The sequence below is a fragment of the Filicampus tigris genome, chromosome 13 (assembly GCF_054856515.1).
Source record: "Filicampus tigris isolate MCC_2025a chromosome 13, RoL_Ftig_1.0, whole genome shotgun sequence".
In the NCBI taxonomy this organism is placed as follows: Eukaryota; Metazoa; Chordata; class Actinopteri; order Syngnathiformes; family Syngnathidae; genus Filicampus; species Filicampus tigris.
Genome location: NC_141229.1, coordinates 12,720,565 through 12,732,310, shown reverse-complemented (window position 1 = coordinate 12,732,310; position 11,746 = coordinate 12,720,565). Strand labels below are relative to the sequence as shown.

The following is an 11,746-nucleotide window of genomic DNA, read 5'->3' as shown; positions in this document are numbered from 1 at the left end:
TATGTAGTTTCAACAAATGCGAAGGTTATACATTAAACCATGTGATGTTCAATTTGTTAATTCAAAACTGTTAAATGAAAAAAAAAAAGGGGGGGGGTGAATGCAAATATATAAGCATCACTCTATGTTTGATTGTATTGCATGTTTTCAATCAACGTTTTAGTTGCATTTTTAATTCAGTGATTCTTTTGTGTAATAATGGGACTGGTGCCACATTTTGAGAATCAATGCTGTATGTAATTGAACAAAATATGCATGTAGAAATAATGCCATTATATGTTACAATATACGAATGCTCCAACAAGTTTCATAGTACAATCAGGCCTATCTTGCAAATTCATCATTACATTAGGGAGCAAAATAAAGTTTCACAACACACGTATCAAACTCAAAGCCACAAATTGTGTGGTAATATTTAATCATCAAATTTTACACATCTCATTTCAACTTGTGGTACTAAAATACTCAGTCACGGCAAGGGAAAAAAAAAATACAGTATATGGCTGTCACTCGTACAAGTAGTAACAAAAAGGTCCTAATTTTCCCTTCCCTTCATGAGCAATATCACATACAATTTATTGCCCATTCGTAGCTTATGTAACCTACAACACAAAGTATTATTAATAACATAACAGCAGTATTTGATATGATTGTGATAATCCATGCCCATGCATGTTTTGGCACAACTGCATAATGTTCTACAAAGAAACATGATAGAGAAATATTAAGAAATGCCTTCAATAAAGTGCTAATTTTTTTGTTACTACTTGGCTTTGTGTGAGTGTTTCCCTTACTTTTGGCTGGATATAAATTCCAACAAGCTTACAAGACTCAAGCCAAAACGTTATGAATTTCCCACTAGCATTCATAGAAACGCACACTTGGAAGTAAAGTTGAAAATTCACATTGGTTAAAATCAGTTAATTCCCCCATGAATACTAATTTGAGACTGTTTTTAAGACAAATTTTCACACTTTCAAATTGTTATTATGCTCCAGGAAGACAATTAGGTAAGGAAAACTGAACGAGATGCTCTTTGTGCCAGTCGTGTTGGGTGACACTTTCGCAAGAAAAAGTGAACATAGTATTCTGGGGAAGTCACCAAAGCAGTGAAGACATGCAGCACCAACTCCACCCATTGCAGGGGTGCGCAATCACACCGCAGTCAGAACTCACCTCTGATGAGACAAAGAAAGCAACATGATGTAATTTCACTCATCAATGTGGTACACATGTAGTGGATAATAAAAGTTGACACACCCCTGTTCATCTGCCGGGTGTTTGTGATGCAACAAAAAAAACGAGACCAAGATAAAATCACTGACATTTTTTCCACCATAAATCTGATTCATAATCTGGAAAACTCAATTGAAAAATAAAAAAGAACAAACCCTTCAAACCACTGTGGGCAATGGCTTGTGCTTTCAGGTGTGACAACAAAAATGTGACCTGAAATAGCAAATTGAGTCACAGTGACATATTTCAGAAATTTGGTTTTGTCACAATTAAAACATGAATGATCTCACCTTTCCAACGCTATATGAACCATTGTGCTATGCTACTCATTATATTCGTATTGCTCAACTAATCACATTATTACCGCAGATATAAATAGGTAGGTATGACACGCTTTTTGAGCACTAGCATTATGCTACCTGAACGAATGGCAATAGACCAAACAGAGCCAATATTTTGGGGGTCATGAACTCTAGCATAACAACTCAGTTAACGACGGGGATTGTCATGGAAAATCCTGCAAGGTACCGGCCTAAATTTAGCTCATGATGTAGAATTATTAAAATAAAAATGAGCAAAAAGGAATTGTCAGCTTTATACTGACACCCATATCTTGGGGATTGACCACATGCATACAGTATGTACGAAAGCAGCATGTAATGACCAATTGTTTTTCTACTGTTTGAGATATACACTGACTTCATTGTTGAGTACCTTTTACAAAATGCAAATTTTCATGAAAATGAAACTTCTAATTGATGAAAGAGGTAGAAGTGTGACCTGAAGAACCATTATTGCTTCGTATCTAAGAAACTATCCGTGCAACTTGTGACTCATTTTGCTATGCCGGGTCACAAATGTCAGAAAAAAGCCTACCAGAACATCTTAACTTTATTTGGGGTTGGTTTATTTGGGTTAGTCAGGGGCACTGATAAATTCTGCTAGGTGTGTGTGATTCCCGTTTAACATAAATTTGAATGTGATTAGTTAATTCTAAACACAGCCACATCACAGTTATATGATGCACACTTGCGCAACCACATTATCTTTTATTTTATCTCAGTTGTTTCATTTTATTTCACGTAAAAAACTCAAAAAAGCGTTTGAAATGACTTATCTAGGTTTTGTTTTTATGTTTAAAAAAAATGGCATTCGAAGAGGGGTGCGTAGACTTTTTATGCCCACTGAAAATCATTAAGCTTGTGTGGGTGAACCCAGTGTTGCAATATACCCCGGCCACTGTAATCTCTTGTCTGTCAGGGGGACGTAAACTACTCCCATCAAAGCTCTTTTGAGGAAGGTGCCATCACTCTGACGGTCATACTGTTCCAGCACCTGACTGCCACCGTCGGGGCCAACTGGCAGCACCAAGCGCCCGCCTGGCTTCAGCTGCTCCAGGAGCTATACAAAAACAAGTGGTTCCAGAGTCATTCATTTTATATAGCGCTTATTCCTATTAGAGTGGCGAGTGAACTGAGGTGAGGACTTTGGGTGCCATTCAGAGTTTTAATTTATATATATGCAAGTCACACCTGAGTATAAGTCTCAGGACCAGCCGAACTATGAAAAAAGTGTGACTTATAGTCTGAAAAATATGGTACATGGTGCTAAAATGCATACATACGGCCTTAGGAACAGTAGCCGCAGCTGCGCCAACGTGAATGGCATCATAAGGGGCTCCCTCTGGGTACCCGAGCCTTCCGTCTCCCACTGCGGACACATACATAGATGGCTTCTTTCACAACCGGTTTAACCCTTGAACACTATCGTCGGGTGATTTTCACCCACACAATTTTTTATGTGATATTTTGCATTGGGAAATTAAAGAGGACAACTTCAAATTTGGCATACAGTGTTGTACGTTTACATAAATTGATGAAAACTATTTTATCCGGGATATTATATCAGGTTAAATGTACCCGACGTTAGTGATGGTGTTATTAATTTTAACGTTAGTGTTTTGGAGTTAAACCAGAGGTTCTTCCTATCCAGAATGTGGACCTTTTCTGTAATGTAAATGACCTGGTGACCCTTCCTATATTGTGCCTTGTGTTTGATCTCTGCTTGGTTTCTCCAAGACTTCCACTCTCCATTCCTCGGGTCTGGTCAACACACACCACAGAACAATCTTCTAGAGTCGCCTTTTTGTTTAAATGATTTTTCTTTTTACATTGATTGGGAAGTGTGGGGCGGCACGGTGGTCGACTGGTTAGCACGTCCGCCTCACAGTTCAGAGGTCGTGGGTTCGATCCCGGCTCCGGCCTCCCTGTGTGGAGTTTGCATGTTCTCCCCGTGCCTGCGTGGGTTTTCTCCGGGCACTCCGGTTTCCTCCCACATTCCAAAAACATGCATGGTAAGTTGATTGGATACTCTAAATTGCCCCTAGGTGTGATTGTGAGTGCGGATGTTTGTCTCTGTGTGCCCTGCGATTGGCTGGCAACCAGTTCAGGGTGTCCCCCGCCTACTGCCCAAAGACAGCTGGGATAGGCTCCAGCACGCCCCGCGACCCTTGTGAGGAGAAGCGGTACAGATAATGGATGGATGGATGGGAAGTGTGGAAGGGTGCTGCCGAAATTTGGCCCCACTTAAGATGTTAAAATTCGGTTTGTGTGTACAACTCACCCACAAGTCTGATGCGTCCAGAGGCAATAAGTTCCGGATCGTCAGCTTGGACGTTTCTGATGGAACTTTGAACCAGTTCGTCGATGTGGTCAACTCCCACTACTCTCCCACTGCTTCCTGTCTGCGCACAGGAGAGAGGAAGGAAGCTGCTAAGAGAACCAAATGAGTGAAGTGTCCACACTATGAAGGAACAATTTGACCTGATTTTGAAATTTACCATTCTTGCAAAGCAGGCTGTGAGATAGCCACTTCCTGAGCCCAGGTCCAGGGCCGATGCCCCTTCAGTGAGTTTGTCGCTCAACAGCTCCAGAGCGTGGGCGTGCTGTCAGGATCGGAGGACATTGGGGGGGCGGGGGGGGACTTCTTTTAATTCCAAATATATCGGCTGAGTGATGGCTTGTATCTCAGAAAAGTTGGGTCCTTTGTAATGTCTAGGTGCCACTGTACTTCTTGATCATACTATTGAAAGGATACAATTGGGTTGAGTTTGAGTGACGGTTGCAGAGTATTGCAGCAGTATGCAGTAGAAAAACTGAAAGTGGGTTGACCAAATTCAATCTTACTCAGGGCATAGTTGACCAGTATAAAGTCAGTTGAAAGTGTTGTGTGGTTATTATGACACCAGTTTAATAAAGTCGTCATTTGAGATGGTGTGTTGCTGTTCCAGACTTTGGAAATTATGAGCCAGTGCATATGTTGTCATATAGATAAAGATGCCCATCCCAACTTCTGATATAAAATGCAGTGATTTGTAAGTGCAAAGTGAAAACTTAATCTAGTGAACTTCATTCAAACACTTACCATGTGTGGTGCACTGATGGTGGCTCTGAAGCCTGTGACAGGAAACACACAGTCACTTAAACCAAACACACGTGTACGGCAAACTGATCCATGTTGGTGCGTTTGCAAAGAAAAGCCTGTAAGGCAGACCTATGGACTGAGGAGAGTCTGCATATGGATAATCCCTGGAGTAGATCCCTCTGTCTGTGGCCAGCATGGCATTGAACACTCTGTCGCTGTGGATCACGCCATGATCTGAATAAGCAAATACATGACAAATGAATGACACGACAAATTACATTATTGTGATTTATAAGATGATTAGCTGTCCATAGGAGGAACAGCCAAACAGGCTGCATTACAGTTGATGATGGAAACATTTAAAAACATTTTTTTAAACGTTTTGTGTATCGTAGTTGGCTGTCTACGGAAGTGTGGAACTACCAATGTGGAGGAAACATTTTTGACATGTAAATATATTTAATTATAATTTGCAAATACGTTCGAACATATCAGCAAGTATGTTTATACGTATTTGTAAATACTATACATTAGGTGTGATTGTGAGTGCGGATGTTTGTCTCTGTGTGCCCTGCGATTGGCTGACAACCAAATTCAGGGTGTCCCCCGCCTACTGCCCGAAGACAGCTGGGATAGGCTCCAGCACGCCCGCGACCCTTGTGAGGATAAGCGGTATAGATAATGGATGGATGGATGTTTATTCATATTTTATGATCTATTATTGTCTGCAGTGCATGATTATTTCCGTTCTGGATTTTTTCCCATAATGCCACAGGGTATTGACTTGCGTATGCACATATTCGTAAGTACGTTTGAACGTATTTGCAAATACCCATTTGCAAATACGTACCACATAGGCAGTTCCAGCAATCCGTAGCTGTCCACCGCGCCAAAAAGTTAAAAAATAAAATAAAAACAAATAAGTTACAGCCTTTGCGATTTGAAAACTGCATCCTGTTACATTGCGATATCACTAGTTGTTCGCCTTAATGCAGAAGCACTATAATGGATAAACACCCACGTGCCCCACAGGTTCAACGCATCTGTTATCATGTCAAATCCAAAAAGTAAGCATTGCTGCAGTTCTGCTGATTGCACAAATTAGCATTAGCTACTGATAAACTGCACAGTGCTTACAGTTAAGTTGTCGATAAGGATGTTTGGTGATGGACGCCACATACACACAGTGTAGCAGCAGCACTTTGTATTTTTGTTTACTTGACAAATCAATTTTTCTGATGACATGGAACTTAATTTCTAATCAGCCGTTATAGAAATTGAATCTACCCCTCAGCCTGGTAATGAGCTCTTGGTGCGTTTTGCCACTGGACATCCACGCCATGGTGCGGGAAAGCAGCACCCCCATCGGGAACGCCACTATTGCCAGACGCAACGCAGCCCGCATCTCCTACAACAGAGCTCTCTGAACTGACATCATGGACCTAGACAAAGGACACGCAAGACACGGGGAAGTGAAACAAATTACACAAAACACGGGGGGGTACACGATATACTGCTAGTCTCTGTCCCATGGCAAACGTCTGGCTTGTCAGTCACCCGGGACATCAGTAAATGATATACAATTAAATCTAGGCTTGTTTTACGTCAAATACGCGTACATTACACTGCAAAGTAGTGTTTAATTTAGTTTGTTTACCTGAGCTGTCCGGACGAGCACCGCGGACTGACTTCAGGGTTCACCGGTGGCTAGCCAATCATCTGCCTTGCTTTTAACCGGAAACTACAGTTATCCAATCGCATAACAATAACTTTGACTGATGGTCGCTATGTCCAATCGTGGGTCACAAAATACGGAAGTGTGTCGTTGTTTAAGTCGTTTATTGAAGCTATCATAGAGACAGTACAATCTTAAAGCTTACCCTATTTTTTTGGTTAACAAAAACAGATAAGCAGAGGAAACAGGCGACCTAGTAAATATCTCCAATAAGGTAAGACGTGGGTTTATATTGCAGTGAAATTAATTTGAAATCGTTCTCATATTCGCTGATCTTTTTTAGTTGTTTATACCCTGAGGGGGAAACCCGAAACGATAACAACATACATTTCTTCTTTAACCTGACTCAATCTAGCTCATTATGACGTTTGTACGTTGATATGACAGACTGCAACAGAATGATCGATGACTTCGAGAAACAGGAGGTTCGGAGCAGCGGGGAGCTCTGGTCCCAAATTTGTGGTCCTAGCCTTCCGGAGATGCAAGCCCAGACCTCCCCGGATAATAGCACCGACTTTCACGACTCTTTCCAACCGAAGGGAGGTAACAGCAATGATCATTCTAACGGGACACACACCAGCGCTTGTCCCAGTGCTCAATGGGAACCCATGGAGGATTCCGAGACCTACATCGCCAGTTTAGGTTTGATTGCTTCGCTTACTTGCCCCTTAAAAGGACACTTGGATGATCTTAATATTGGCACTTATATAATAGGTTTGCATGTAAAAATGACATCAGTACTAAAATTTAAACCTCAAAAGACTCTGTAGTGATTTAAGGGCTTTTTTGTGATTAGGTTTACAACAAATTGCCCCGCCCCTTTTTGGTGGTGGCTTATGTTATGGTTTTTTTTTGTCTCAGTCACGGGAGGCAGCCAAGCGTGATAATATTGCTCGCTTTGTCAGTTCTGTTGTCTAAAACAGCGACCGATCACCACCAAAATGCAAATGCACATTACTACTCTTGTCCACTTCAACCTGTGAAAGTAGAAAAGTGTTCTGCACAATAGTTTCGATTTATAGACATAAAACGTGATCTCATCATGATTACCTCCACAAAATCAAAAATACCATGGCGATCGCTTCTCCACTTACACAGGCTGAAGCGGACAAAAGCAGGAATGTGCACACGAACCCCGACTGGTTATATTTTGGCCATTTAGCGACGCAGACGGCGACTGGCAGTGGGCAAGCAATCAGGCAAGGATGGATCTTTAACTCCCCCCTTTCTTCCCCTCCCCAGCTAAGAGTACAGCTAATAGCAACAACTAGCTAGCTAACAACTAGTTATTCATGGGGTCACTTATTTCCTAATTTCTCCGAAATGTATTGATGAAATAGAAAATGACAACTCTTTCTATTTTCTTGATCAAAAAATATATAAAATGAACTTGTTAGTGGAAATATGGCCATCCCGGCAACCGTTCCTTTAATGTCCCCCCTCTACAAGCATGTCAGCTAGAGATGGGAATCAAAAACCCACACCGCATCATCTCTCATGGTCCACTAATGTAATGTGTTGTGGCACAGTGAATTGGGAATCACATAAACCAAAACCTTGCATGATTTTACCCGGCAAACAGAAATGCACACTTTTCATAGTAGTTCTAGCACTATGTTGTTGTTTCAAAAAATGCCTTAAATCAGAAGTTCTCAAAACTTTCTACCCCAAGCACCACCACAAAAACCGCTGAGCTCTCCATCTAGCCTATAGTAGACCTAAATGTTATTAAAAACGATTCTGAGGTTTTATTCCCCAAAAGTTAATTTAATATTATTGTAGGCCACTGGTACATTATGTACTGTAATTAAATTTAGGCAAGTAAAAAAAACATTTTTTTAATGGTTTTGTCCTTTTGCTGCTTTGCCTGTGTTATTGAACCTCTGAGAAGCGGCTTTGTGTATCTAGAAAAGCGCTATACAAAAAAATGTATTATTATTATAATTATTATTCATCCACTCACATTATGCACAGTTTTAACATTTAATTTGGTGATTATTTTTATACCACGAGAGGGAGTGTGCATACAGGAACCACCATCATAAACATTATTAATATTTTTGAAAAATATCTATATTTTTTTGGGTCTCAGAGAATCGCCTGAAGAAGCTCAAGGGTCAGTCCAGCGACGTCACCTCTAGGGACATGCTGCGCTCCTTGTCTCAAGCCAAGAAGGAATGCTGGGATAGATTCCTGCATGACGCTCAGGCTTCTGAGCTCTTCCAAAGCAACAACATGGATGAAAGGTATTAATGCTTATTCTTCCAATGCAATATTCATGACAATAATGTGTTTTGAGTAGTGGGGGCACATCGAACATATTATTTCAAAGTAAATAAGCGATGATGCAATCATACGGGTGTATATTGCTTGGACACAGTCTGTAGGTCATAATTTGATATAGACAATAAAAGAACATTGTTGGCCGGGGTCAACATTGAGCAGAAACATACTATTTGTGCCTGGAAAATGAGCAATATGTGCGATGTTAAACAACATACACATAAATGTACAGTTGACTTGCATGCCCCTGTTTTTAGTGCTGTTGAACACTTCAAGAGGTGGCTTGTTCCAGAGAAAGTGGCCATCAGCGCGGAGGAACTGGAATATCTGCTCAGGCCGTCTCAGACCAAAGAACCCGTCCAAGTGGACCAGCAGGCGGGACACGGGGATGCGGAGGAAGAGCGTCGCAACAATGAGGAAGAAGAGGCTCACAGTCCTGAGAAATGACACTGAAACAAAAAGGAAAAAGTCAAATATGCCAAAAATGGCTCCCGCAGATCATCAGCTGCTCTTTCCTATTTGTTAGTGATTGTTGTTTTTGTCTATACTATTTGTATTTTTTTTAACCACAGGAGTTATTTGTGATGTTATATGTGTCACATATAATGCTCTAGCTTTAGAAATGCTAATGAAGGACCACTTGCAGTATACAAAATGTCAAACAGATGCTTACATTCATGCAAAAAAGCATTCATGTGAAGGTGAATCGACACATTGTGTTCATGTTTACCGCACATAATGATGTTTGACTCATGTTTTCCGCACATAATGTTTGACTCATGTTTTCAATAAAAAGATTAGCGTCTTCATCAATAGTCTTGAATTGATACACAAATACACACATTTTAGTATATGCATCATTGCAAAATAACAAATACACTCAACGGTACTGTATAAAAACAGTACAGTATTTGTTGTCCACACTCAAAATATGAAGTTATTGTCCTTGTTCTACCTCTGCGCGGTTTATTGGCAGTTGGCAAACCAGCCTTATGGTATAACACCGCCACCTACTGATATTGTGCTTCCACTGCAAGTAAACCAATGTGATTTGATGGTGGCTGAATGTTGTGAAGTTCGCTGCCGGCATCAAGCCGTGGCTGTCGGAAGGAAAAAATAAATAAATAAAGTAACATTTTTGCTTGTAACTCAAGTGTAAAAAAAAAAAAAAAAAGAAAAAAGAAAGAAAACTTACCAGTCAACGCCTTGCATCTCAAAGAACCCGTAAATCAAGGCTCATGTATGTCAAGGCACAGCTGTATTTTCAGCATTGATGGTCATTCTGTCCCAGGGACAGAAAGGTCCCGGACAGACGCCCATTTTGTGGACGGACGGAGGACGGGATGTCTTCAGCAATGGCAGAAGTGGGTTTTCCACCGTCACGCAATCTATTCGTCCCTAACCGGATCAATTACAGATTTACGGGTTGTGTTGGGTTCTTTTAAAAAGGAAGACCATTGTTATTTTCTGTGATGCCACGGAGCCGCCTTTATAAACTGACTGCACAACAATTTTCATGTTGATTCCCTGCAGTAACATTGCACATGCATAGTCTGCCCTCTAGTGGGTTTAATACATGTAACACCATGGATTATGCCACAGGACTTTCACTCACAGAAGTTTGACAGGTTAAACAAAGTTATAAACAATTCAATCCACTCACGATACTCCCAGCTGGGTGTGCATAGGAAATTAGCCAGCTAAGAAGATTTAAATAGATTTGAATAAGGTTTATGAGTGCACAGACGCATTTTTTCGGGGGTGGGGGTTGGGTTGGGGGGTGGGGGTGGGTGGGTGGTGTTGTACTGTAAGGGGTCGGAGAACGATTATTTTTATGAATAAGGATGGAGGGACGAGGACAAATCGGACGGCAGACGGACTGGCGAAAAAAAAAAAAAGGTGCCATCTCTGATTTTCACACGTTGTAGTAGGGGAAAAGTCATATTACCAAATTGTTATATTACAAAAATGGCCGGAATTTTTTGAGGAAAAATATCATGTTATAAACTGAAGTCTTTAACCCAATCTACCAAAATTAAGTAGTAAAGTAAAATGAACCCAATCTGCTTCAAAATCCACAGCTACCCAGTGAGTGGGTTAGGAAAACAGCCCAGCATTTTTTAGTGCGTCCTCCTACAATATTATTCAGTGCATTAGGTAATGTAGACAAAAAGCAATTGATGAGATATTTTGATCAGATTTGTTCTACATAATCAATTCAATTTCAATATCTACTCCTCACGTTAAAAGAATTTCCAAAGATTTGCATGATTGATATTCATTTGCTTTTGTAATTAATGTGTTGAATTTCACAGAGACATTAGGGACACCTAGTGTAATGTTAGGTGTCATTCATCATATTTCAATTATATTCCTCTGACCAAATGCACCGAGCGAGCAACGTTCTCTCAATAAGTCATCTGATTTTCAATGATCTCTTTATTTCACGTTCCTGTTGCTAAAGGTTAAAAGGAGCATTGGTGACTAAACGCTTTTAGCGTTTACTGTGCCAGCTGTGACATTTGCTGAATGTTGCACTTCATGCGTAAGCTGTGCTGCGCTTAAATGTCAAGTGAAACATCACTTACTACCATGTTCACAAGCGATGCCCGCCAAGAAGGCAGACGGAAAATGACAGCCCCAGTGCGGAACTCTAAATAAGATGATGAGCTGGCAAATAAGCTGTGAAGTTGGAGGACTCACATTCATGCGGTCAGGGGTGGCCTAGCTATGCCCTGTTAAGCACTTCTAAAAACAAATAAAACCTCAGAGGAAACTGTAAAACAAAGCCCTAAAATATTACATTGACACTTTGGAGAAAAGACCCAAAGCAAGAATGACAGACCAAAGGGGAACATAGTCTAATGTGAATTCATATGTAGATTTATAAAAGGTATTTTTGCCCAAGGTCAGAAGTATATGAAACAACCAAAAACCTAAAAAAAAAAAAAAAAAGAATAAAATCCACCCAAGGCCATGATGGTATCTTTGCAGTCTGATGTAGTCCCTCAAGAGCTCAAAATTGCTAAAGTCATTCATTCCTATATTCAAAACGTCTTTGATCATTAC

The 11,746-nt window shown here is 40.6% G+C and overlaps 2 protein-coding genes across 3 annotated transcripts; one reads left to right on the top strand and one right to left on the bottom strand.

Annotated features, from left to right (window-relative positions):
• Nucleotides 1-382: 382 nt before the first annotated feature.
• Nucleotides 383-6,413, bottom strand: pcmtl (l-isoaspartyl protein carboxyl methyltransferase, like). 2 transcript variants are annotated; one of them, XM_086050291.1, is made up of 9 exons: nt 6,317-6,413; nt 5,947-6,101; nt 4,789-4,893; nt 4,660-4,691; nt 4,076-4,180; nt 3,859-3,979; nt 2,861-2,946; nt 2,468-2,637; nt 383-1,178 (listed from the first exon to the last, which is right to left on the bottom strand). In XM_086050291.1, exons 2-9 carry the CDS (start codon nt 6,062-6,064, stop codon nt 1,166-1,168), a joined length of 750 nt encoding a protein of 249 aa, XP_085906417.1. In that variant the 5' UTR covers nt 6,065-6,101; nt 6,317-6,413; the 3' UTR covers nt 383-1,165. The 2 variants fall into 2 exon arrangements, with proteins under 2 accessions (XP_085906417.1, XP_085906416.1); XM_086050290.1 differs by having other exon boundaries at nt 3,859-4,180.
• Nucleotides 6,414-6,446: 33 nt separating this feature from the next.
• On the top strand, nt 6,447-9,490 carry ccdc32 (coiled-coil domain containing 32). The gene is made up of 4 exons (XM_086050292.1): nt 6,447-6,608; nt 6,782-7,036; nt 8,487-8,640; nt 8,935-9,490. The coding sequence occupies exons 2-4, from the start codon at nt 6,793-6,795 to the stop codon at nt 9,122-9,124; spliced, it is 588 nt and encodes a 195-aa protein (XP_085906418.1). The 5' UTR covers nt 6,447-6,608; nt 6,782-6,792; the 3' UTR covers nt 9,125-9,490.
• Nucleotides 9,491-11,746: the final 2,256 nt, after the last annotated feature.